This window comes from Schistocerca nitens, chromosome 5, assembly GCF_023898315.1.
Source record: "Schistocerca nitens isolate TAMUIC-IGC-003100 chromosome 5, iqSchNite1.1, whole genome shotgun sequence".
Classification (NCBI taxonomy): Eukaryota; Metazoa; Arthropoda; class Insecta; order Orthoptera; family Acrididae; genus Schistocerca; species Schistocerca nitens.
In genome coordinates this window covers 506845453-506868486 of record NC_064618.1, presented here as the reverse complement: position 1 = coordinate 506868486, position 23034 = coordinate 506845453, and the positions used below count along the sequence as shown (strand labels likewise).

Sequence of the window (23034 nt, the reverse complement as noted above, 5' to 3'; positions counted from 1 at the left end):
AGAAATCCTCCATTTGGCCTTATCTGTGAAAGTTCTTTTGCTATAGCATTCTGAACTTTTTTTAAATAATTTATAGAAAAAATTTTTTCTTTCAAAAATGCCGATCCATAAAAATTTGATTTTTTTTCTGTTGATTAGTATCATATAATTCTACATTCCCTGAAAAGGAGAGCTTCCACTTTTAGTTTGAACAGTTTTGATAAACAATTGAAATTTTTGCCATACATAAAACCTGTTTTATTACCACATTGTCACATAACAGGCTCATAAAAATCAAAACCTAGCCTTATTTAACATAATTTTAATTTTGAAAGTTGAGTAAGAGACTCATTTTTCAAGCATTTTAAATGGTTCCAAAATGTATGTGAAAGGTCCTAAGACTTAATGGTTTCTGTGCACTCTGTTTTGTACTGAAACATCCCCCTTCTCAGGTTGTGAATCTGAATATTATCCTGCTATTTCTGAGGTGTTGGCCGAACGAACATAATTTCTTCTTTCTTGCTCTTTAAAGTGTGCGCAATATGTGTTTGCCCATCACTTTGAGTCCAAAAATGTGTCTTCTGAATTCCTTTCACAGGAGTAGCTTGTTTGGACCATTTTTCTTTTTTCTGCTCACAGAATTCTTCAGTTTCCTCTTTGGACAAGAGAATGAGTAATGTGGATGTGTAAGATTTCACAACTCTCGTAAAATCCTCAGCATTCTGAACTGCAGCTGTATTTATGTGGCCTGGAAAGATTATGTTTTGTAGCATGGTGCTTTAGCAGGCCTCCTTCACCATCACAAGGCCCCTTCCCATGACCAGTAGCACTGTATTCCCAGTCAGTTGGCACAAGTGACTTACCCAATTCAAACAGCTGGTAACGATTTTTAAAATGACTTGGAGCACCATCAGAAATAATGATGATCTTCTCTGCTCCTGTTTGCAGTTGAAGAATTTTGCGCATTTCTAGCAAAGCATGTGCTGAGTCATGTTCTGTGTCATCACTTATAACTGCAACACTTGTAATCTTGTTTTGAAAGTATGTCACGCCGGTAAAAATTGAAACCTGGTCATTCCTCCAATGATACCCTTGTACTTCTTGTGGGAGAATTACAGACCAGTTTTACATCTACATTTATACTCCGCAAGCCACCCAACAGTGTGTGGCAGAGGGCACTTTACGTGCCACTGTCATTACCTCCCTTTCCTGTTCCAGTCACGTATGGTTCGCGGGAAGAACGACTGTCGGAAAGCCTCCGTGCGCACTCGAATCTCTCTAATTTTACATTCGTGATCTCCTCGGGAGGTATAAGTAGGAGGAAGCAATATATTCGATACCTCATCCAGAAACGCACCCTCTCAAAACCTGGCAAGCAAGCTACACCGCGATGCAGAGCGCCTCTCTTGCAGAGTCTGCCACTTGAGTTTGCTAAACATCTCCATAACACTATCACGGTTACCAAATAACCCTGTGACGAAACGCGCCGCTCTTCTTTGGATCTTCTCTATCTCCTCTGTCAACCCGATCTGGTACAGATCCCACACTGATGAGCAATACTCAAGTATAGGTCGAACGATTGTTTTGTAAGCCACCTCCTTTGTTGATGGACTACATTTTCTAAGGACTCTCCCAATGAATCTCTACCCGGTACCCGCCTTACCAACAATTAAGTTTATATGATCATTCCACTTCAAATTGTTCCATACGCATACTCCCAGATATTTTACAGAAGTAACTGCTACCAGTGTTTGTTCCGCTATCATATAATCATACAATAAAGTGTCCTTCTTTCTATGTATTCGCAATACATTACATTTGTCTATGTTAAGGGTCAGTTGCCACTCTCTGCACCAAGTGCCTATCCACTGTAGATCTTCCTGCATTTCGCTACAATTTTCTAATGCTGCAACTTCTCTGTATACTACAGTATCATCCGCGAAAAGCTGCATGGAACTTCCGACACTATCTATCTAGGTAATTTATATATATTGTAATATATATATTCTCAGTAAGATGACAGTGAAGCACTAAACACAGTTCTTCAGCCTGTACACGCCCTTTCACTTCTGCAATGTGTTGTTGCAATTTCTTCAGATGCTGGGGTGTTACTGCTTTCACTGACCATTTACCAAGTTCACCAATGAAACTGTCAAAGGCTACAGTTTTCTTAAGTAGTTTATTTTCATCCCATGTCACATACGTAATTTCTGCAGAGTTATCTGCTATGTCTTCCAGGCCAAGTGTCTGTAAAGACAGTCCTCCCTTTCCAGGACAGTCACCACATTCTTAAAACAAACAAGTCTCTCACTTTACGCCACAGACTACTAATGACTTCACATGCCCAACCAAGGTGTTATATTTCACTTGCTACAGTAAGTTCTTCAAAGTTACCACACAAAGTTCAAAATTTGCGCAGTAGGCACATAAACAGATATCTCTGGATAGGTGTGGAACTACCCACTTAGGTCATAATGCGTAAAATTTTGATCTTCCAATATGTAAAGTTGTATAGTTTCTCTTATAAACTGCAAAAGTTTCTGTCACAACTTTTTGACCTTCTACTGTTACATTTATAGTGTCTTTTATGTTGGCACTCTGGCAAGAACAGTGCCATTTATCTTCCAGATAAAATGACCATAATAGGGATCTGGTCATAAAAAGACTCCTTTTGCAGACCTCATGTTTCTTGATTTGTCGTCCATGTATTTTGATACTGATGGAATGTGGTTCAAAATTGTTTTCTTTGAAAATGTCTCTGGATTAATATTTAATACTTGCACCTTTTCACTGTAGGGTGCACAATGGTAAACAGCTGAATTGATTTTTGTGAAAAATTCCTGGCAAGAGGTGCAAGAATGCTTTGGTTCATTTCCTTCTGAAGATGGAATTTCTACTTTGAAGAGAGTGGTCAGATTTGCTGTAGTGTATTCATCTGTAGCTTTAGTAATTTCTCTGTGCTTTCGTGATGCATAGAGCTTATGACTCTACTTCACTGACCACGGTTTCTTAATAGGACTAACGCCTATCTCTGTAGTTGACTAATTCAGGGTATTTAATTCTTCCTCTATTGATGCAAAATCTACATCATCTGCACCATGGGAGGGTTCACCTTGTTCAGATACTATCATTTTTGTTATTCTGTCAAAACATTTAGAACACAAAAAGGCGTCACAGGAAATATCTTGACTTTGAAATAGAGTCTTCAAATGAGAACACTTATTCCCAACCTGAGCAAAGTCTGTTTTTTTGTTTGTGTTATATATCACTCTTTTGTGGATATGCAAACTGTCGGCACACTTCACTATCCTGTGGCCCCAGTCAGAAGACGTTTCAAACAGTCCTTTTCGCCTGTGGCCCCAGTCAGAAGACGTTTCAAACAGTCCTTTTCGCAACACACACTGCAACTGTGTCAACTGGCAAATTCCTCACGAAAACGCAGAACTCGCTGGATGGTCTCAGATTTCGTAGAAGCCTCTTCAGTAAACAAATTAGCACTGAACAACTACAATACACAAAACCTGCAATGAACAGCCACGATAAAGCAACTGACAAGAAACTAAAACAAAGTGTAAGAAATATCTGCAACAATGAAAGTGAAAAGAAATTATTGCAATAAAAAAGTGATAAGAAATAACTGCAACAAAGACAATAGAAATAAACATTGTAACGAAGAAATTAGTAAGAGACAACTTCAATGAAGACGTACAATACCCTTGAAAGTTAAAAAAAAAAAGATGTTTTAAAATAAAGCCTGTCCAACTTAAAAGTGGAAGCTCTCCTTTACAGAAAATATAGTACTACATGGTACTAATCAACAGAAAAAAAATCTAACTTTTCTGGATTGGCATTTTTGTAATTTAAAAAAAAAACTGTAAATTATAAAAAAAATTCAAAAGGTGACAGTCAAAGAACTTTGACTGATATGTCCAAACAGAGGATGCCATTGTAGTCAAAAAGCAATTATCTTTTACATAAGAAAACCTCTAACGAAATATCTACAACTGTTACAGAGACACAGTATTTAAAATTTTTTTCCAAAATTTGCATCTTCAAAATGGTGTTTGCGATGTCATCTTTGGAGGCCGGTATCTTGGGGCAGCAATTTTTTTGGAGAAAACAAAAAAATATGTGTTTCTTACTTACTACTGAATTTTAGGATATGCTAAATTCAGTAACATCTGAGAGTATGAAGGTCCCCCCCTGCCTGAAGTGATACAGATTATGCCTCTTGTAATACAGCTTTACAAGCAGAGCGCAAACCTGCATCGAGGCAGTCATGGTGAACGTCGCAGATGTGAAAGGAGGAAAAGCCGTGTACCTGGCGTGTTTATACCAACTTCAATGGGTCGTGCGCATGACAGGTGTTTCCATTTACATATTCTGATACTCATAACGCCACCGAGCGAGGTGGCGCAGTGGTTAGCACACTGGACTCGCATTCGGAAGGACGACGGTTCAATCCCGCGTCCGGCCATCCTGATTTAGGTTTTCCGTGATTTCCCTAAATCGCTCCAGGCAAATGCCGGGATGGTTCCTTTGAAAGGGCACGGCCGACTTCCTTCCCCATCCTTCCCTAACCCTATGAGACCGATAACCTCGCTATTTGGTCTCTTCCCCCAAACAACCAACCAACCAACCAACTCATAACGCCATCTATTGATCAATTTTCACACTATTTTTTTTTCTTCTGCCGTATGTTTTCCTCCTTATCCAATAATATTCCGTTGGAATTTGACTTCATTCTGACCAGTGGTGTTATGTCTACAGTGTTTTGAGAGTTTAATTATAATCACCCTGTATATGCACTTTCAGTGCTAAGCACACCTAATTTAGGAGGAAAGTTATGTTGTGATTCTCTGGGTTTGGCACCACAAATAATTCTGGCAGCTTTATTCTGCAGTGTTAACATATTTCATTTGGTTTGCCATGTTGCATTCCATACTTCTACCACATAGTTCAAATTTGATGAGAACAATAAGTAATTCTGTATGCATGTCACATTTGTGGTTGTCCTGAATTGTGGTTCCCAATAATTTTACCCAGATTTCCTTTTTCACAAATTCGTTTCTTGTCGATAATTCCATACCAAACTGTATTTCTTAGTGTTAAATTTCCATTGTGGCACTGTTTGTAGCACTTACATTTACATAGCTTTCATTGAAACAGTACTCTGTTTCATAGGTAACACTGTTGCACAGTACCTCTAGCCTGTCATAGGTGTTGCACACAGTTTATGTTAAAATTAAGAGTACAGTATTTTGTATCATTAAGATAAATGAAGAAGAGAAGGGATTCCAACATGGAACTGTGAGACACTCCATATTGAATGTTAGTAATTTCACCATGTGAGTAGGAAAAAACTGTGGGGAAGGGGGGTGGGTCATAAATCACAGAAAGCCTCTTTGCAGAATGCTGTTGAGGATCATAGCCCCTGAAAAACAGTGATTCATCTCCTCCAGTTTAGTATTGACTGGATGTTAAATCCTATTGGAAAAAAATGAACTTTTAGTATGCAATGAGAGAAGAGAAAGTGATTGTTAAATCAAAAGCTGTAATTCCTGCCTGTCTGCTTATCTGATGTTCTTTACTGAATATATAGAAAGACTGCCTCCTTCCATATTCCATTGTCCTGCAGCTTAGAAAAGTATTACATATTTTTACATGCTAGATTTAGTATTATGTAGCAGCAGGTTGGTATCCATTGTGCGGAGTGTAATTGATATTTTAGAGCTATAGCTTGTACCATACCTACTGTAGAATAAACAGTGCTCTACACTTCCAAACCACCTTTCATTCCCCCAAATTTTATGAAATATAACATTTCAAACATCTACTCAAAGGCTAAGTTTATTTTTGATACTGCATAAAATCTATGAGAATAAGGTGGCATCATTAGTTATCCAATGATAAAATACTATCATTTTACTGGTTATTTGAGAATTTAGTCATATTGTACATACCTTTGTGCTAGTGTCAGTCAGCATCTGAAGCAACTGATGTTTAGAAGCAAAGCATTTTGTACATACCATTGTACTATTGTCAGTCATCATCTGAAGCAACTGACTTTTAGAGGCAAAAGTTAGTGTAAGTTCACAGGTGTGTTGATCTTTTGGCCAGTTATTCAGATCTGATGAGCACCAAGACTCTAAACGAACTGGAGACGACCAGGATACAGAACCATCTGATTTTGCAAGTACTCGAGTTTCTCCAAATTGACCTGAACCATGACCAGCAGCACTGAAAAATAGTGAAATTTAAATGCCATCCATCCATAGCTATTTAAATGAAAGAAAATCTATAGAATGGTATTTAAAAACAAACTGGTACAGAAAAACTGTGGATAAGACAATGTCATTGTAGCTGTCTTACTGATTATTCAGTTGTTGTTGTTGTGGTCTTCAGTCCGGAGACTGGTTTGATGCAGGGTCTCCATGCTACTTTATCCTGTGCAAGGTTCTTCATCCCACTGTACCTACAGCAACATACATCCTTTTGAATCTGTTTAGTGTATTCATCTCTTGGTCTCCCTCTACGATTTTTACCCTCCACACTGCCCTCCAATATTAAATTGGTGATCCCTTGATGTCTCAGAATATGCCCTACCAGCCGATCCCTTCTTCTAGATAAGTTGTGCCACAAATTTCTCTTCTCTGCAATTCTGTTCAATACCTCTTCATTAGTTATGTGATCTACCCATCTAATCTTCAGCATTCTTCTGTAGCACCACATTTCGAAAGCTTCCATTCTCTTCTTGTCTAAACTATTTATCGTCCACGTTTCACTTCCATACATGGCTACACTCCATACAGATACTTTCAGAAACAACTTCCTGACACTTAAATCTATACTCAATGTTAACAAATTTCTCTTCTTCAGAAACACTTTCCTTGCCTACTTTGACCATCGTCAGTTATTTTGCTCCCCAAATAGCAAAACTGATCTACTGCTTTAAGCGTCTCATTTCCTAATCTAATTCCCACAGAATCACCCAATTTAATTCGACTACATTCCATTATCCTCATTTTGCTTTTGTTGATGTTCATCTTATATCCTCCTTTCAAGACACTGTCCATTCCGTTCAGCTGCTCTTCCAGGTCCTTTGCTGTCTCTGACAGAATTACAATGTCATCGGCGAACCTCAAAGTTTATATTTCATCTCCATGGATTTTAATTCCTACTCCGAATTTTTTTGTTTCCTTTACTGCTTGCTCAATACACAGATCAAATAACATCGGGGATAGGCTACAACCGTGTCTCACTCCCTTCCCAACCACTACTTCCCTTTCATGCCCCGCAACTCTTATAACTGCCATCTGGTTTCTGTACAAATTGTAAATAGCCTTTCGCTCCCTGTATTTTACCCCTGCCACCTTCAGAATTTGAAAGAGAGTATTCCAGTCAGCATTGTCAAAAGATTTCTCTAAGTCTACAAATGCTAAAAATGTAGGTTTGCATTTCCTTAATCTATTTTCTAAGATAAGTCGCAGAGTCATTATTGTTTCATGTGTTCCAACATTTCTACGGAATCCAAACTGATCTTCCCCAAGGTCGGCTTCTACCAGTTTTTCCATTCGTCTGTAAATAATTCATGTTAGTATTTTGCAGCCGTGGCTTATTAAACTGATAATTCGATAATTTTCACATCTGTCAACACCTGCTTTCTTTGGGATTGGAATTATTATATTCTTCTTGAAATCTGTGGGTATTTCGCCGGTCTAATACATCTTACTCACTTGATGGTAGAGTTTTGTTAGGCCTGACTCTCCAAAGGCTGTCAGTAGTTCTAATGGAACGTTGTCTACTCCCAGAGCTTTGTTTCGACTTAGGTCTTTCAGTGCACTGTCAAACTCTTCACGCAGTATCATATCTCCCATTTCATCTTCATCTACATTCTCTTCCATTTCTATAATATTGTCCTCAAGAACATTGCCCTTGTATAGACCCTCTATATACTCCTTCCACCTTTCTGCTTTCCCTTCTTTGCTTAGAATTGGGTTTCCATCTGAGCTCTTGATATTCATGCAAGTAGTTCTCTTTTCTCCAAAGGTCTCTTTAATTTTCCTGTAGGCAGTATCTATCTTACCGCTAATGATATGTGCCTCTACATCCTTACATTTGTCCTCTAGCCATCCTTGCTTAGCCATTTTGCACTTCCTGTCAATCTCGTTTTTGAGACATTTTTATTTCTTTTTGCCTGCTTCATTTACTGCATTTTTATATTTTCTCCTTTCATCAATTAAATTCAGTATCTCTTCTGTTACCCAAGGGTTTCTATTAGCCCTCGTCTTTTTACCTACTTGATCCTCTGCTACCTTCACTATTTCGTCTCTCAAAGCTACCCATTCTTCTTCTACTGTATTTCTTTCCCCCATTCTTGTCAATTGTTCCATTATGCTCTCCCTGAAACTCTGTACAACCTCTGGTTTAGTCAGTTTATCCAGGTCCCATCTCCTCATATTCCCACCTTTTTGCAGTTTCTTCAGTTTTAATCTGCAGTTCATAACCAATAGATCGTGGTCAGAGTCCACGTCTGCCCCTGAAATGTCTTACAATTTAAAACCTGGTTCCTGAATCTCTGTCTTACCATTATATAATCTGTCTGAGACCTTCCAGTATCTCCAGGGTTCTTCCATGTATACAACCTTCTTTTATGATTCTTGAAACAAGTGTTAGCTATGATTAAGTTATGCTCTGTGCAAAATTCTACCAGGCGGCTTCCTCTTTCATTCCTTACTCCCATTCCATATTCACCTACTACATTTCCTTCTCTTCCATTTCCTACTATCAAGTTCCAGTCACCCATGACTATTAAATTTCCGTCTCCCTTCACTATCTGAATAATTTCTTCATCAATCTCTTTGTCATATGCAGAGCTAGTTGGCATATAAACTTGTACTACTGTAGTAGGCGTGGGCTTCGAATCTATCTTGGCCACAATAATGCGTTCACTACGCTGTTTGTAGTAGCTTACCCGCATTCCTAGTTTCCTATTCATTATTAAACCTACTCGTGCATTACCCCTATTCGATTTTGTATTTATAACCCTGTATTCACCTGACCAGAAGTCTTGTTCCTCCTGCCACCGAACTTCGCTAATTCCCGCTGTGTCTAACTTTAACCTATCCATTTCCCTTTTTAAATTTTCTAACCTACCTTCCCGATTAAGGGATTTGACATTCCATGCTCCGATCCATAGAACGCCAGTTTTCTTTCTCCTGATAACAATGTTCTCCTGAGTAGTCCCCAACCGGAGATCCAAAGGGGGGCTATTTTACCTCCAGAATATTTTACTCAAGAGGACACCATCATTTAACCACACAGTAAAGCTTCATGCCCTCAGGAGAAATTACGGCTGTAGTTTCACCTTGCTTTTAGCCGTTCGCAGTACCAGCACAGCAAGGGCGTTTTGGTTAGTGTTACAAGGCCAGATCAGTCAATCATCCAGACTGTTGCCCCTGCAACTACTGAAAAGGCTGCTGCCCCTCTTCAGGAACCACACATTTGTCTGGCCTCTCAACAGATACCCCTCCGTTATGGTTGCATCTATGGTACGGCTATCTGTATCGCTGAGGCACGCATGCCTCCCCACCAACGGCAAGGCCCATGGTTCATGGGTTGGGGTGGGGGATTATTAAGTATGTGAATGAAAGTAATTTATTTCAATACAGACATGATACACCAATAAAAGAACCAAGAAATTTAATCTAAAAAAGCAGCTATTTTACGTAGATATATTGCACTAAATCCTCCTCACTACAATTTTTTTTAGTAAAGTTAAGTTTTTTAGTTAAGTTATAGACCATTAATTCTCGAAAACAGTCAGCTGTGGAGGAGTATGTGGATCGTGGACTACGTATAGCAAGAGAGAGAGAGAGAGAGAGAGAGAGAGAGAGAGAGAGAGAGAGAGAGAGAATATTTTTCCTGCACGCAGGAAGAGGAGATAAAGGAAATAGAGACAGAAAGGATAAAAATAAAACTGAAGCACAAGGAAAACTAGAAATGATGGTAAGCAAAATCAGTAGGTTGAAATGCAAAAGATACTTTCTAATATCACCAGAAAATATTGGTGAAAATTTGAGCTGGGGGAAATGCAGCCCTTTGCCATCACTTATGCTGCTCACAGTAAGTTTAAGGCAATTAATACTGTTTATGAACCCTCATTCACAGAGTAACTCCTCTTAGCTCTAAGGGCAGAACTCAGCTTCTTATGGAAAAAGACTATTAACAGTTACAGGAAAAAGCATTTACTATAAAATGTTTGGGAAGTTAGTGAGATTATATTTAGCTCTATCACGCAGGTGTTCTTAAAGGAAGAAATTCATTTACACGTAAAATTAACCGAAGTTAAGATAGCCATTACTCATATCATGGCACATGAAGCAGCTGATCCAGGAAACATACCTGCAGAAATTAACAAGTAAGATTATGACATACTAATCAATCACCTCTGTGATTTCATAATCAAGAACAGATCCCACTAGGCTATGAAAATTCTGTTTGTTGTCGCACTTAAAAGCAGGGACAGAGCAGATTGTGAGAACTAATGGTGAATCCCAAGCTTGTAAACTACTGGGAAGGTCATATCCCAGATACTATGAAGTCAACTCTCAATAGTATTATATTGTGACCAACCATCTGTATGAACTGAAACAAAAGTGAGGCACGTAAGACATTATCTTTACATGCAGACTACTACAAGAGAAATGTTCCAAATGGAACACGTCATTGTATGTGGCCTTCACAGAACAAGTGAAGGCATTTGATTCTGTTGGCAGCACTATTCTGTAGAAAGTTCTTGCTCATCATGACTATCCAAGTTCAGGACAGTACTGAAACCATGTCATGATTAAGTGTCAACGTAAGTGATATTTAATAGCAATAGTGGGATATCTATCTGAGTCAATATGGATGTGAAACAGGGGTATGTTTCTTGTCCATCTGTTTTGTCAACTATTTTAAAACTAATTTAATTCTTTAGGCTTTCCCGGCGAGGCGTTGTCATGTTGATTAATTGGATTTCTGCCTGTAATTCACGTCTTTCCTGCATGATATTTCAACTGCTTGACTCGCAGTCTTCTTCAGGTGCTGTCCGATTCTGATCCCAGTGTGGAACGAGTCCAGTATTTATGCCTAAATTGTGTTAGGTATTCCCTCTGCAGTACTCACTGTGCCTGGTGCTCTGTCTGCCATGTGGGCTGACCAATAGCAACAGCTGTAGCGTTTTCTTCTAGCTGGGACACCAGTTTCCAGCTGAGCTTGGCTTGGAACCAAGCCCTCGATCTTCTGAAGGCACAACATAGGCAACATCCAGACTCCAAGGGACACAAGTATAAAGATGGAATTAGAGATAACAGCCCAGTACATGTAACAAAGGATGTACGTGAAATGCTACCTCAGACAACAGACACAATACCTGAGGACATTCTTCCAAGTCTTGAGTGACAATCTGAACACAATCAGGCTGAAAATAACACTGCAGCCACTCCTGGGGGACAAGAACTTTGGATGGAAGGCCTAACATGGCACACCATGGTAACAGAACGTCCTAATTCACAGAAGAACTCAAATGATGACAGTCGGAAGATAAAACATCTAGCACACTTTGAGACACCATTCAGAACTTAATTCAGCTATACTGATAACCACAAAGTATACACACAGCGTTCAGAAAAGCCACGGCTAGAAGAAAACGCTACAACCGTTTTGGTCGGCGCACACCGCAGACAGAGCGCCAGGTGCGGCGCGGACCGGAGACGGAACGCCTAGCACAATGTAGACATAAATAACGGACTCGTTCCACACTGGAATCAGTGTCGGACAGCACCTGAAGAAGACTGCGAGTCACACAGTTGAAATATCTTGTAGGAAAGACACGATTACTGGCAGAAACCCAATTAATCAACATAACATATTTTAAAGCTAATTGAAGATCAGATTCTAACATGAATTAGAACTGCATACTGCCCTGAGGAGACCATTTTTACCTTGAAAGGGATTTGGCAAGAGGAGGGGGGGGGGGGGGGGCGGCACAAAGAAAACTGTGGTAACATCTGCTCTGTAGCTCCAATATACTAATAACAAAGTCACACTTACATGGTCAGAGGAAAAATTCATCAAGAGATATCACAAGCTGAGATTTAATTTAAAACATGTACACCCAGCAGCTCCAGGGAGTGGAGCTTCCAGCAGTATATTAAACATTGAGGGTCCAGTGCTTCAAAATGTTGTTCATCTATGAAACTGATCTCGGCAAACTGACTGTGAGCAAGAGTGTCATGGTGTGAATGAAATTGCCATCCTTAGGAGTTGTTTGCCAGAGAGAGATTTGCAATTATTTTATATTTCTTAGAATGAAAGATAGGCTTTTTTTCCGGCAGTCTGGTATAATACTTTAAATGAACAGCATAAATATTCATAAGCTCAGCAGGTGGGCTAAGCAAGTGGACTGCCATCACTGCTTTTTGATTTTCCCTGATTGTATAGTCAAGCTCCCTTTGATAAATGAATTTACTGTATGTAGTGCAGAACAACATGTGATCTTGGGAACAATGAATTTGGTGAGATATGGTTGTGCCATGAAATTCCTTATCTGCTTTAACACTTTGAATGTCACGGAAGACACATAGCATAAGAGCCTATTGAAGAAACATGGATAGAATTTCTAAAGTACCATTCTAGGTTTGTACTCCAAATGAAGAATGCTGCTAATAATTTTAAAAATAAAAATATCTTTTGATAAAATATTATCATATTTATCATTAAGATTTACATGTCAGAGATTAACAGAAGTAGACCTACTTGACAAGAATAATATCTGGTTGCCATATTTCTCGATTTGTGAAATACAGCCGTGAAACATTGTTGTACGCTAGTGGATTCCATCTCATTTTCTCATCATTCCATTTCTGAAACAGACAGATAATTTACAGAATACAGATTCATACATAAAAGTAGCAATTTTTATATGTTCATTAACATATCACAGCAAATTATAGGTAAAACAAGTTTTCCTTGATGTGGAGCCACAGTCATATAAAACTATGTAAAGATATATCCACCATTTGACTGTATGATATACTTTATTATACAATCCAGATTTCAGTGGTAGGCCATTATCAAGTGTTACAAATGTGAAAAACCTTCTGACTTGTGTGGAACTCAAGTTATCGTTAAAATATATATCTTCAGTTATATAAACCTAATATTTCTTAAGTAGAAGGGAGAACGTTGCTGTGATATGTTAAATGGGTGGCAATTTGAATAACTTATGTATATGATGAGGCTGTGAAATAAAATGAATGACCAAATTACAGCTTCAGACTTTGTTTCACTGTATGTAAGCAACAACTAACATAAACATAATGTATCACAAAAATGTTCTCATTTTTACTTAATAACATCAGGTTTATGTAACTGAAGAGAAATATTTTAATGATGTCTTGTTTTCCAAAAAAGTCAGACAATTTTTGACACTATTTTTGACATTTGTAACACTTGATAATTGTCTAAAGCTGAAATCTGGGTCGTGTAATAAAGCATATTACACAGCCAAATGGCAGTTATATCTTTCCGTGAGAGAGATAAAATGTCGAATTCAGTTATATAATTTGGTTAAAAATATTTTAAAACTTTTCAACTTGTCACCAGCAAAACAGGTTCTTACCTCCATTAAAATCAAAGGAGTAAGGCTACTGAAAGCAGTTGGATTTCTTCTGCAGATGAAAATAACTAACAGAAAGACTGAGCAGACAGAAAGTGATATCACAGCTCTTTCCTGTTGAAAATCCTATGCCAGCTACAAAAGATGCTCGCAAAGTGTGACACATGTAACTAAAGTATCCTTTTAGTACTGACTGACCTTAAGATGGATCCTAAGAATGCTCGCACTGCCAGATTATGCTTTAGTACAACCCTGTGTGTGTGTTCCAAATGGGTTTTTAATGACCTGCATTTATGAACATTTATCACATCCAATAATGTTACTATTTTAGCGATGAGTGTAATTTAGTTATCCCTTGTAGGGAATTGAGTTTTCAGTGAAAGATGATTCATTTGTTTCTTCATAATACTATCTCAACACAGTACAGTTTTGGATAGCAGTACTTTAATTTTTAGGTGAGTTTCAGTAGTAATCAGTAAGCTAGTAGCTTTCCATCTCATCCTGTCCAATAATTCTTCCCTGACCTAGGGTCCAGGGCAACTTTTCCAAACTTTCCCCGTTTCATAAACCTCACCAGTCCTTTTCCTTCAGCCCTTATACTTCCCCTCCAATCCTTCTGCTAGAAGAAGAAGCCAGTGGCTCCAATGGTATTCAAGACAACCATCAAGATCAAGCTTAGCCTTAGGCCCTACTTACGTACTATAAATCTGAGACAGTCAAACAATGGAAACTCCAGCTAGGAATATTAACAATGTAAGAAAAGACAGATTGCTACTTAGTGTAAAACAGGCACACACATGCACGCACCCACCCACATACACACACACACACACACACACACACACACAAAAGCAAGCACACTCCATGCACAAATGACTGCCAACTCTAGCATCTCGGGCCAGAATGCAACTGGCACACGGGATGGAAGCAACAATTTGGAGGGGATCGGAAAGTGGAAGGGAAAGGGATAGTAGTGTGTGGGTGGGGAGAGAGATGAACTCTGTCTGGTGGAGTGTGCAAGGACTAGACTGCCAACAGGGGCAGTATCAGAAGGCTGTGGGGCAGAGAGGTGGGGGGAAAAGGAGAGGAGTGGGGAGAGATGGGCAGATCATTGGAAGAGGGCTGCAAATAAACAAGGTGGGAAATGAGAATGGGGAGGAGATGATAGGAGAGACAGGGTGGAAATTGTTGAGTAGAGGATGTGGGAACACTATGTTACTGTAGAATCCCTCCAACCAAAACCACCCTAATTCCAACAGTGAACCCTGCCTCTTCCAGTTCATACCACCATCCAACCGTGATCCTCCCCCCCCACCCTCCCCTTATCCCACCTAATCACCTGCTGGTCACTTCCAGGAATTCCTTACCTCCAACTTAGCCCCTCCATCCTTCCCCAGGTCACTTCCTCAGAACACCAATCTTTAAGTAGAAGAAAGAACAGCCATAACATGACCTAACCACACTACCTTCAGTCAAAGGTTCCACCACTGTTGTTATGAATGGCTGTGACTACCTGGCAGAATGCCTCTACCAATTATCTGACTCCCCCACCTATAAACTCTGCCAGAGTGATCCCATCCCAGAAGTCCAACACAAACTCCAGTCCCTGCCTTAAGCCTTAGGCACTTTCCAGAAATCTCCCCTGAATCCATTTCGCTCCTTGCCACTATGTCATCCCGCACACGTACCTTCTACATGTTCCCCAAAATCCACAAGCCCAACAATCCTGGACGCGCCATTGTGGCTGGTTGTTCTGCCCCCACTGAAAGATTTTCAGCCCTCAATGACCTGACACCTCCAATCAATTGCCCGTAATCTAGCCTCCCACGTCAAAGACACCAACCATTTCCTTCACTGACTCTCCACCATCCCCACCCCTTCCTCTTCCACTTTCCCACCTCCTCCAGGTTGCTGCTTGCATCCCACCACATGATAGCCGCATTCCAGCCCGAGATGCTGGAGTTGGTAGTTGTGTGTGCATGACGTGTGCTTGCTTTTTGTGTGTTGTGAAAGGTAGGTGTGTGTGTGTGTGTGTGTGTGTGTGTGTGTGTGTGTTTTACTGATGAAGGTTGTGGCTGAACTCTTTATGGAGTGTCTTTTAATTACACCTGTCTGCAACTTGACGAGCCTTCTTTATGGTAAGTAGCAATCTGTCTTTTCTTGCATTGTTGTAAAACTGAGACTCCTGCATGAAAGTTTTAAAGGGTGGGGGGAGGAGGACTCACTAATTTTATGAGTATTTAGCCAAAGAATGTGACAGGAAGCAGAGATAATTGAAGTTCAGGGAAAAGAGATAAAAACTCCTGTAATATTTGCTGGTGACATTGTTATTCTGTCAGAGAAGACACAGGACTTGGAAGGTCAGTTAATCAAAATGGATAGTGTATTGCACAGAAGTTATAATATGAACATTAAGTGAAACAAGGGTAATGGAGAGTAGTCAAATTAAATAAGGCGATTCCATGTGTGTTAGACTAGGAAATGAGTGCTAAAAGTAGATGGTGAGTTTTGTTATTGAGTACCAAAATAACTGACTAAGGCTGAAGTGGCAAGGATATAAAATGCAAACTGCCAAAAGCGTTTCTGAGAAACTTAGAGCTTTTAACATTAAATATAAAGTGAAGTATAAGGAAGTCGTTTCTACTTGTCTCTATTGTAGCCTTATGTAAGAGTGAAATGTAGATGATGATTAAGTCATATAAGAAGAAAAAGAAGCTTTTGAAAAGCTGTGCTACAGAAGAATGCTGAAGGTTACATGGGTAGGTCAGATAACCAGTGAGGAGACACTGAGTGGATTTCAGGAGAAAATAAATTTGTGGCACAGGTTCATTAAAAGAAGAGGTTGGTTGACAAGATTCATCATGAAGGGCCAAGAATATTCAATTTGGAGAGAGAGGAGAGAGAGACTCAACTATAGTAAGCTGGTTCAGGTGGTAGCTTGCAGTAATTATGCAGAGATGATGCGGCGTATACAGGACAGACAGATATGGAGAGCTGCGTAAAACTAGGCTTCAGATTAAAGACAACAACTACTTTCAGTTTCAGATTACATTTTTTTGTATTACATGGTGCAGCAGGTTAGACATTGGTACAGTGCCGCAGTGACGGAAGTAGTTTCATAACAGTGCCAGTGTACCAAATAAACAAGGTGAAAGAAAGTAGAAAAATTACAGAATATGTTCCTGGTGAACACATCGGTCTCCATCACTATGGAGTGCCACCTATCCACAGCCCCTGTCCATTTCCTCCATGTTTGCTCTCTGAAATTCCCAAAGGAGGTCGGACATATTTGTGCATCTGCACTGAAGAAGGTGGATTCATTGCCCAGCTAGGTCAATCAGATCATATGAAAAGAACAGACACTATATAGAATCCGCAGATGTTATACCTACATGTAAATTTAAAGTGGAGAGGGGAAGAAAGGGAGGGAATCACTGCTGTCTGCTGCATCGGGGCCTCACTCAGATTCGGTGGCACTGAGTTTACCAGACCAGACCGGCTGGTAAGCATGAGATCCTAGGTTTGTATCTCGGTCCGGCACACATTTTCACTTGTAGCCACTGATCCCACACAATGTCCCTATGCAACTGACAGCAGTGATCCCTTCCTTCCTTTCCTTTCTTCACCTCCTCACCTTCAAGTTTACATATAATGTATAATAGCTGTGGATTCTGCATTGTGTCTGTTCTTTTTCCTACAGACAAATTTCGATTAAGATGTAAGATTTTGAATTCACCTCCTCACCTTCAGTTTACATATAATGTACAGGGTGATTCAAAAAGAATACCACAACTTTAGGAATTTAAAACTCTGCAACGACAAAAGGCAGAGCTAAGCACTATCTGTCGGCGAATTAAGGGAGCTATAAAGTTTCATTTAGTTGTACATTTGTTCGCTTGAGGCGCTGTTGACTAGGCGTCAGCGTCAGTTGATGCTAAGATGGCGACCGCTCAACAGAAAGCTTTTTGTGTTATTGAGTACGGCAGAAGTGAATCGACGACAGTTGTTCAGCGTGCATTACAAACGAAGTATGGTGTTAAACCTCCTGATAGGTGGTGTATTAAACGTTGGTATAAACAGTTTACAGAGAATGGGTGTTTGTGCAAAGGGAAAAGTTCTGAACGGCCGAGAACGAGTGATGAAAATGTAGCACGCATCCAGCAAGCATTTGTTCGCAGCCCAGGAAAATCGACTCGCAGAGCTAGCAGAGAGCTGCAAATTCCACAATCAACTGTATGGAGAGTCCTACGAAAAAGGTTAGTTATGAAACCTGAACGTCAACTACCCGAGGCGATGGATCGGCCGCCGGGCAGCCTGTGACAGAGCACTTCATCACTGGCCTCCAAGAAGCCCTGATCTTACCCCCTGCGATTTTTTCTTATGGGGGTATGTTAAGGATATGGTGTTTCGGCCACCTCTCCCAGCCACCATTGATGATTTGAAACGAGAAATAACAGCAGCTATCCAAACTGTTACGCCTGATATGCTACAGAGAGTGTGGAACGAGTTGGAGTATCGGGTTGATATTGCTCGTGTGTCTGGAGGGGGCCATATTGAACATCTCTGAACTTGTTTTTGAGTGAAAAAAAACCTTTTTAAATACTCTTTGTAATGATGTATAACAGAAGGTTATATTATGTTTCTTTCATTAAATACACATTTTTAAAGTTGTGGTATTCTTTTTGAATCACCCTATATAATAGCTGTGGATTCTGTATGGTGTCTATTATTTTTTCTACAGACAAATTTCTATTAAGACATATGATTTTGAATTGAAATTTGTTAATCAGATTCTGTGGCAAAATAAAATGAAATCCTAATACTAAACAATGATTCTAACATGTCCAAGAGAACAGACACTGCACATTAGTATAAAATACTGGGGTATTTTTTTATATTCAGGGACAAACTGAGTTAAGAAGGAGATAGTTTCAAGGAAAGGAAGATTTTAAAAACAGAGTAAATGAAGACAAGTGTAAGGGACACAAAAAATTTATTATTTATTGAACTGGAGGAAATGGGAAGAAGCTGCTGATTGAAGAAAATTAGGAGAAAGATGTGAAAATTTGTTTAACCTTCATTTTGTGATCCATTTTAAAAAGTCTCATTCACTCTTGTCCTATTTATCTATTCCTTTTCCAGGTTATGTTTCTATTCAATGATTTCATCAAGTAATGTAAAGTTGCATCAGTGTAAAACATGGTGAATGAAATATTCATTTTACGTGTGGAGAGGAAAATAATACTTTGGCTCTTCGGTCTCCATAAATGTTCTGGTCAATTTCTCTACAAACAATTTTCTGTTAAGACTTACAATTTTGAATTGAAATTTGTTGTCAGATTATGTGGCAAAATAAAATGAAATCCTAATGCTAAACAATGATTCTAATATCCGACAAAATGAGCTTGTACGAAGTGTGATCAAAAAATATGTTGAAAATGCCAACAGTACAATCATTTGATGTAATTTGTCCAATAGCCTGATCCATTGAGACAGCCAGCATCAGGTTGGAATACGTTCTGACTTGTCAGTCAGGGTCCAGAGACGCCAGGGTGAGGTGGTGTTTACTGCGTGTGTCAGGTGGTGTTTACTGCATGTGTCATGCATTGTGCAGCTCAGTAGTCCTGTTTCATGTTGCAAAAAATTGCCAAAGAAACTCATGAAATGTTGAAATAGGTCAATGGCAATAATTCTGTAACACTGAAGACAGTTGTCATGAGCAATTTAAAAGTGGAAATGAGTTGGTAGAAAACGAACGATGTTTGGGATGTCTGTTAAACTAAAAAACAGAAAAAATGCAAAAGGTGAGAAGAATTGTTTGTTAAAACATTTGAATAACAATTCAAGGGCTTAGCAAAGAACGTAGCATCTCATACAGGTCCATGCAAAACATTTTTAACTGATAATTTGAAAATGAGGAAGAATGAGCAGAAGGAAAATTTTGTATCAATTTGCATAGAGTTGAATGAGCATCTTCATTGAGATCAGGACTTCATGTCCTCAATTGTAACTGGAGGTGAAACTTGGGCCTGTGGTTATGATACTGAAATGAAAATTCAGAGCTAACTAGTGTATACCCCAATCAGAGTTTGTTCAAGGAGAAGAACTGTAAAAGCTGAATTTTACAAAGGCATGCTGCAACATTTGGAAAACGATGTATGATGACAGTGGCCAGACAACTGGGCTAACAGCTTCCTTCTTCATCCCAACAGTGTGCCATGCCACATCTCAGAGCCGGCTGCTGTGGCTGAGCAGTTCTAGGCGCTTCAGTCTGGAACCGCTACAGTTGCAGGTTCGAATCCTGTCTCGGGCATGGATGTGTGTGATGTCCTTAGGTTCGTTTGGTTTAAGTAGTTCTAAGTTCTAGGGGACTGATGACCTCAGATGTTAAGTCTCATAGTGCTCAGAGCCATTTGAACCACACCTCACTTCTGATTTGTGAGCTTTTGGCTGGAAAAAAATGTTCCTGTCTGCGTTTCGCACCAGATGTAGCACCATGCAACATCTGGCTCTGACCAAAAATTAAAACTGTGCTTAAAAAGAAATGTTTTAACACCATTCCTGACACTGAGAGGGCCATGACAAAGCAGCTGAATGCCCTTCCAGAAGCAGCCTTCCAGAAATGCATCCAGTCATGGATCCAACATTGGCTTCCAGTCATGGATCCAACATTGGCTTCCAGTCATGGGTTCAACATGGAAATAAGTGTACTGCTAGCCAACGACAGTACTTTGAAGAAGATTAAATCAAATTCCATGTAAGCTTATTACTTTGCTTCTACATTATGCCTCATATACTGCCTCTAATAAAATGAGAGGGACATTAACAGAAAGAGTAGAGTGGAGTAAATAAAGCTGTGGGTGTAAAAAGAGAAATCAGTAGTTAAAAGACTGCAGTAAATTAAGACCCTCTGGATGGTGAAACCTAAGGTGGTGTTACAGGTTTAATTTCCTGTCTCTGGAGCTCAAAAGCACTGTTGTGGCTGGGGGTATGTCGATAAAATGTCAGCATAATGTACTGCATATTGAGTAAGAGCCTGGGGTAAAAAAGGCTCATACAAACGAAGAGACTATGACACACAATGGAGAAAGTGGATGGATACTGATCATTCTTGCAGATATGAAAATATTTTTTGATAGGTTTGATCTTTAGAAAATCATACATTTGGTGTAATACTGATAAACAGAGTTTAGCCCAGCATAGTGCTGTGGATGGGACATTATTTCATTTGAGAGGCACAATACAGGTTCATGACATACTGTTGCTCATAAGCTCAACAGACTAGTTTTAGAGTGCAAAAGCTATCATGAGATTACTGGTTTATTTATTGAGAAATTCTCCATCAGAGCAATCTTATCCATAAATTTCAGGACTGGATTCAATGGGTCCCTAATGTGTAAGTGTTTGCATTTGTTAAAGTGAAAATACTGATGCTATTTTGGTGACTTGGGTGTGAGTAGGACCATCAAATGTTTGAATGTCATCACTAGAAGGCAAATCTTGCTGATTACCAGCATATGTCAATTTGTAGGATTGTCCAGGAGTGCTGTCCCATTTAAATTTGCACACCACTGCAGAGATACGTGATATAGATATTAGTGGCAGTGGCATTGAAAAACAGCTGACACTAAAATTGAACAAGACCTACAGTCCATTAGAATCCCAGGCAGATTCTGTGCAGAATTTGCAGGTGAGATAGCTACTCTCTGAACCACAGTATAACAAGAATGTCTCAAACAAAAAACTGTGCTTAGTGGTTGAAAGAAAGCACAGGCACACTTATCTACAAGAAGGGTAGCAGAAGTGATCCACAAAATTTCTATCCGGTATCCTTGACATCCATCTGTTATGGGATCTTAGGACATTTTCTGAGCTCAAATGTAATGATGTAACTTGGAAAGAATGACCTTCTCCATGCCAACCATCATATATTTTAAACACCAGTCATGAGAAACCTAACTTGTACTCATCTGACATGACACTCTGAAAGTCCTGGGTCAACGCAAACAAGTGGATGCAGTATTTCTTGACTTCTGAAAAACTTTCAGAGTTGTAGCACGCCAGTGCTTTTTAATGACAGTACAATGGTATAAGGTATCACTTAAAATTTGTGGCGGGTTTGAGAATTTTGTGGTAGGAAAGACACAGCATGTTATCTTGCATAGTTAGTCACTGACATATGTAGAAGTAACTACAGTTGTGCCCCAGGGAAGTGTTTGAATCCTTGTTGTTGTTCAGCTTGTTTATTAATAGTAATGTCAGACTTTTTGCAGATGATGTAGTTTTATTTTCTTCTTCTTCTTCTTCTTCTGCTTTGTTAATTTCCTTCTCTTCTTCTTCTTCTGCTTTGTTAATACCCATCTCTTCTTCTTCATCTGCTTTGTTAAGACTGTTCAGGATCATGTGTGACTTGTTTTGCAAGTCTTCTTTCTTCCCAATAGCTCTTCATTCTTTTGCTTCTTCTGTTTCTTCTTCTGTTAAGAAACTTTGATTTTGTTGTCTAGCCACCTGTAACCATCCACCAACCCTTTATACTTCTCCCTGTCCTGTACTATTGCCTGCAGATTCCTTTCTTTTATTCCTACAGCCTTCCAGTCATCTCTGACTTCCTTCAACCTGTTGTTTCCTGTATGAAATGTTGCATTCCATATCTTCTTAGTCAACCTCTCCTTGTCCAGCCCCACGATGTGCCCAACAAATCGTAACTTCTTCTTCCGTATCTCGCTCGATATGGGTTAAATATTTTCATACAGTTCCTGTCATGTTCTGTGTATCCAGATATCCCCATGTTTTTTGGTGTCCCATATGCCTCTCAAATTTTTCCGCTCCTCCTCCTCCAGCTGTATAGAAGCTCTCTTGCCGAGTGTGATCATTTCTGATGCATACAGAGCAGCATTTCTTACAGTTGCTGTGTAATGTCACAGTTTTGAATTCCATGACAGATTTTTCTTGCCATATGTTAAATTCACCGCATACCGAAGCTTCTGCAAAAGCTGTGCCCTGTCTACTGTGCTACTGTTGCTTTGTATGCCACCAGTTATCTTCTCCCCAAAATAGCAAAAACTGTTAACTTTGTCAACCGTTTGGTCATCTATCTTCCAGTCAGACTCAGTGTTCAATGTCTTGGTCTTCTTATATGCAATCTTCAGTCGGACTTTTTCTGCTGTTTCAGCTAAATTTTTTAGTGCTGTCTTTGCCTATTCTTCTGTCTCATTTAAAAGTGCCATGTCATCTGCGAATGCCAGACAGTCTACTATTGCATTATGTTTGATCTTGTATCCTACACTCCTGGAAATTGAAATAAGAACACCGTGAATTCATTGTCCCAGGAAGGGGAAACTTTATTGACACATTCCTGGGGTCAGATACATCACATGATCACACTGACAGAA

At 39.4% G+C, this 23034-nt stretch overlaps 2 protein-coding genes across 6 annotated transcripts in view; one reads left to right on the top strand and one right to left on the bottom strand.

Moving 5' to 3' along the window:
* LOC126260832 (vesicle transport protein USE1) overlaps positions 1–23034 on the top strand; it is a 135301-nt gene that overhangs the window by 45421 nt on the left and 66846 nt on the right. The gene's annotated exons all lie outside the window — the stretch shown is intronic.
* LOC126260830 (neuronal acetylcholine receptor subunit alpha-10-like) overlaps positions 1–23034 on the bottom strand; it is a 63417-nt gene that overhangs the window by 27492 nt on the left and 12891 nt on the right. Inside the window, exons 5-6 of one of the 2 annotated variants that reach the window (XM_049958219.1) lie at positions 12781–12887; positions 5943–6219 (exon numbers count right to left, since the gene is read on the bottom strand). In XM_049958219.1, the coding sequence (XP_049814176.1) occupies positions 5943–6219; positions 12781–12887 (384 nt within the window). The remainder of the gene's footprint in view (positions 1–5942; positions 6220–12780; positions 12888–23034) is intronic. The other variant, XM_049958220.1, reaches the window with a different exon arrangement.